At 28.9% G+C, this 461-nt stretch overlaps 1 protein-coding gene across 1 annotated transcript in view; it reads right to left on the reverse strand.

The window, feature by feature from the left end:
* Positions 1–6: 6 nt before the first annotated feature.
* LOC106633325 (toll-like receptor 2) overlaps positions 7–461 on the reverse strand; it is a gene marked incomplete at its 5' end in the record, with an annotated part of 1,551 nt that continues 1,096 nt past the window's right edge. Inside the window, 1 exon segment of the mRNA XM_042223877.1 lies at positions 7–461. Coding sequence (XP_042079811.1) covers positions 362–461 — 100 coding nt within the window.

A 461-nucleotide genomic window follows, 5' to 3' on the forward strand; every position in this document is an offset into this window, starting at 1 on the left:
AGAATTTACATTTCATTTCAAACACAATTGGCACAATAACTGGATGAAATTAAATCAGAGGATTTCAGAAATGCAAATGCAGGTATTTTTTTAAACTGCAACATTATAAGTAAATTAAAAGGAATTAAATTGAAGTGAGTCAGCTGAGAAAATGGAATTATTAAAAAAGATTTACTAAATTACATTCGACTTAAAAAAAATTAGATCATAACTTTTCATATTAATTTTGTTAAAATAAGATACTAAAAGATAAAAGTAGTATGTTACACTGTATTCATAGCATAAAATCACTGACATTGTAGCACTCAGAAAACATAATTTGAATGTACACTCATTTTAATATTTCTAACTATAAATGCTTTTATGGATTGTTTGTATCGTCAATTTCAGGTGTTTCGATCGCTGTTCTCAGACTTTGCCAGAACGCTGGGATCTGATCTTCATCATCAGGCCACTCCAGG

Source organism: Haplochromis burtoni, unplaced genomic scaffold (assembly GCF_018398535.1).
Source record: "Haplochromis burtoni strain Fernald_Lab_line unplaced genomic scaffold, NCSU_Asbu1 Contig_122, whole genome shotgun sequence".
Classification (NCBI taxonomy): domain Eukaryota; kingdom Metazoa; phylum Chordata; class Actinopteri; order Cichliformes; family Cichlidae; genus Haplochromis; species Haplochromis burtoni.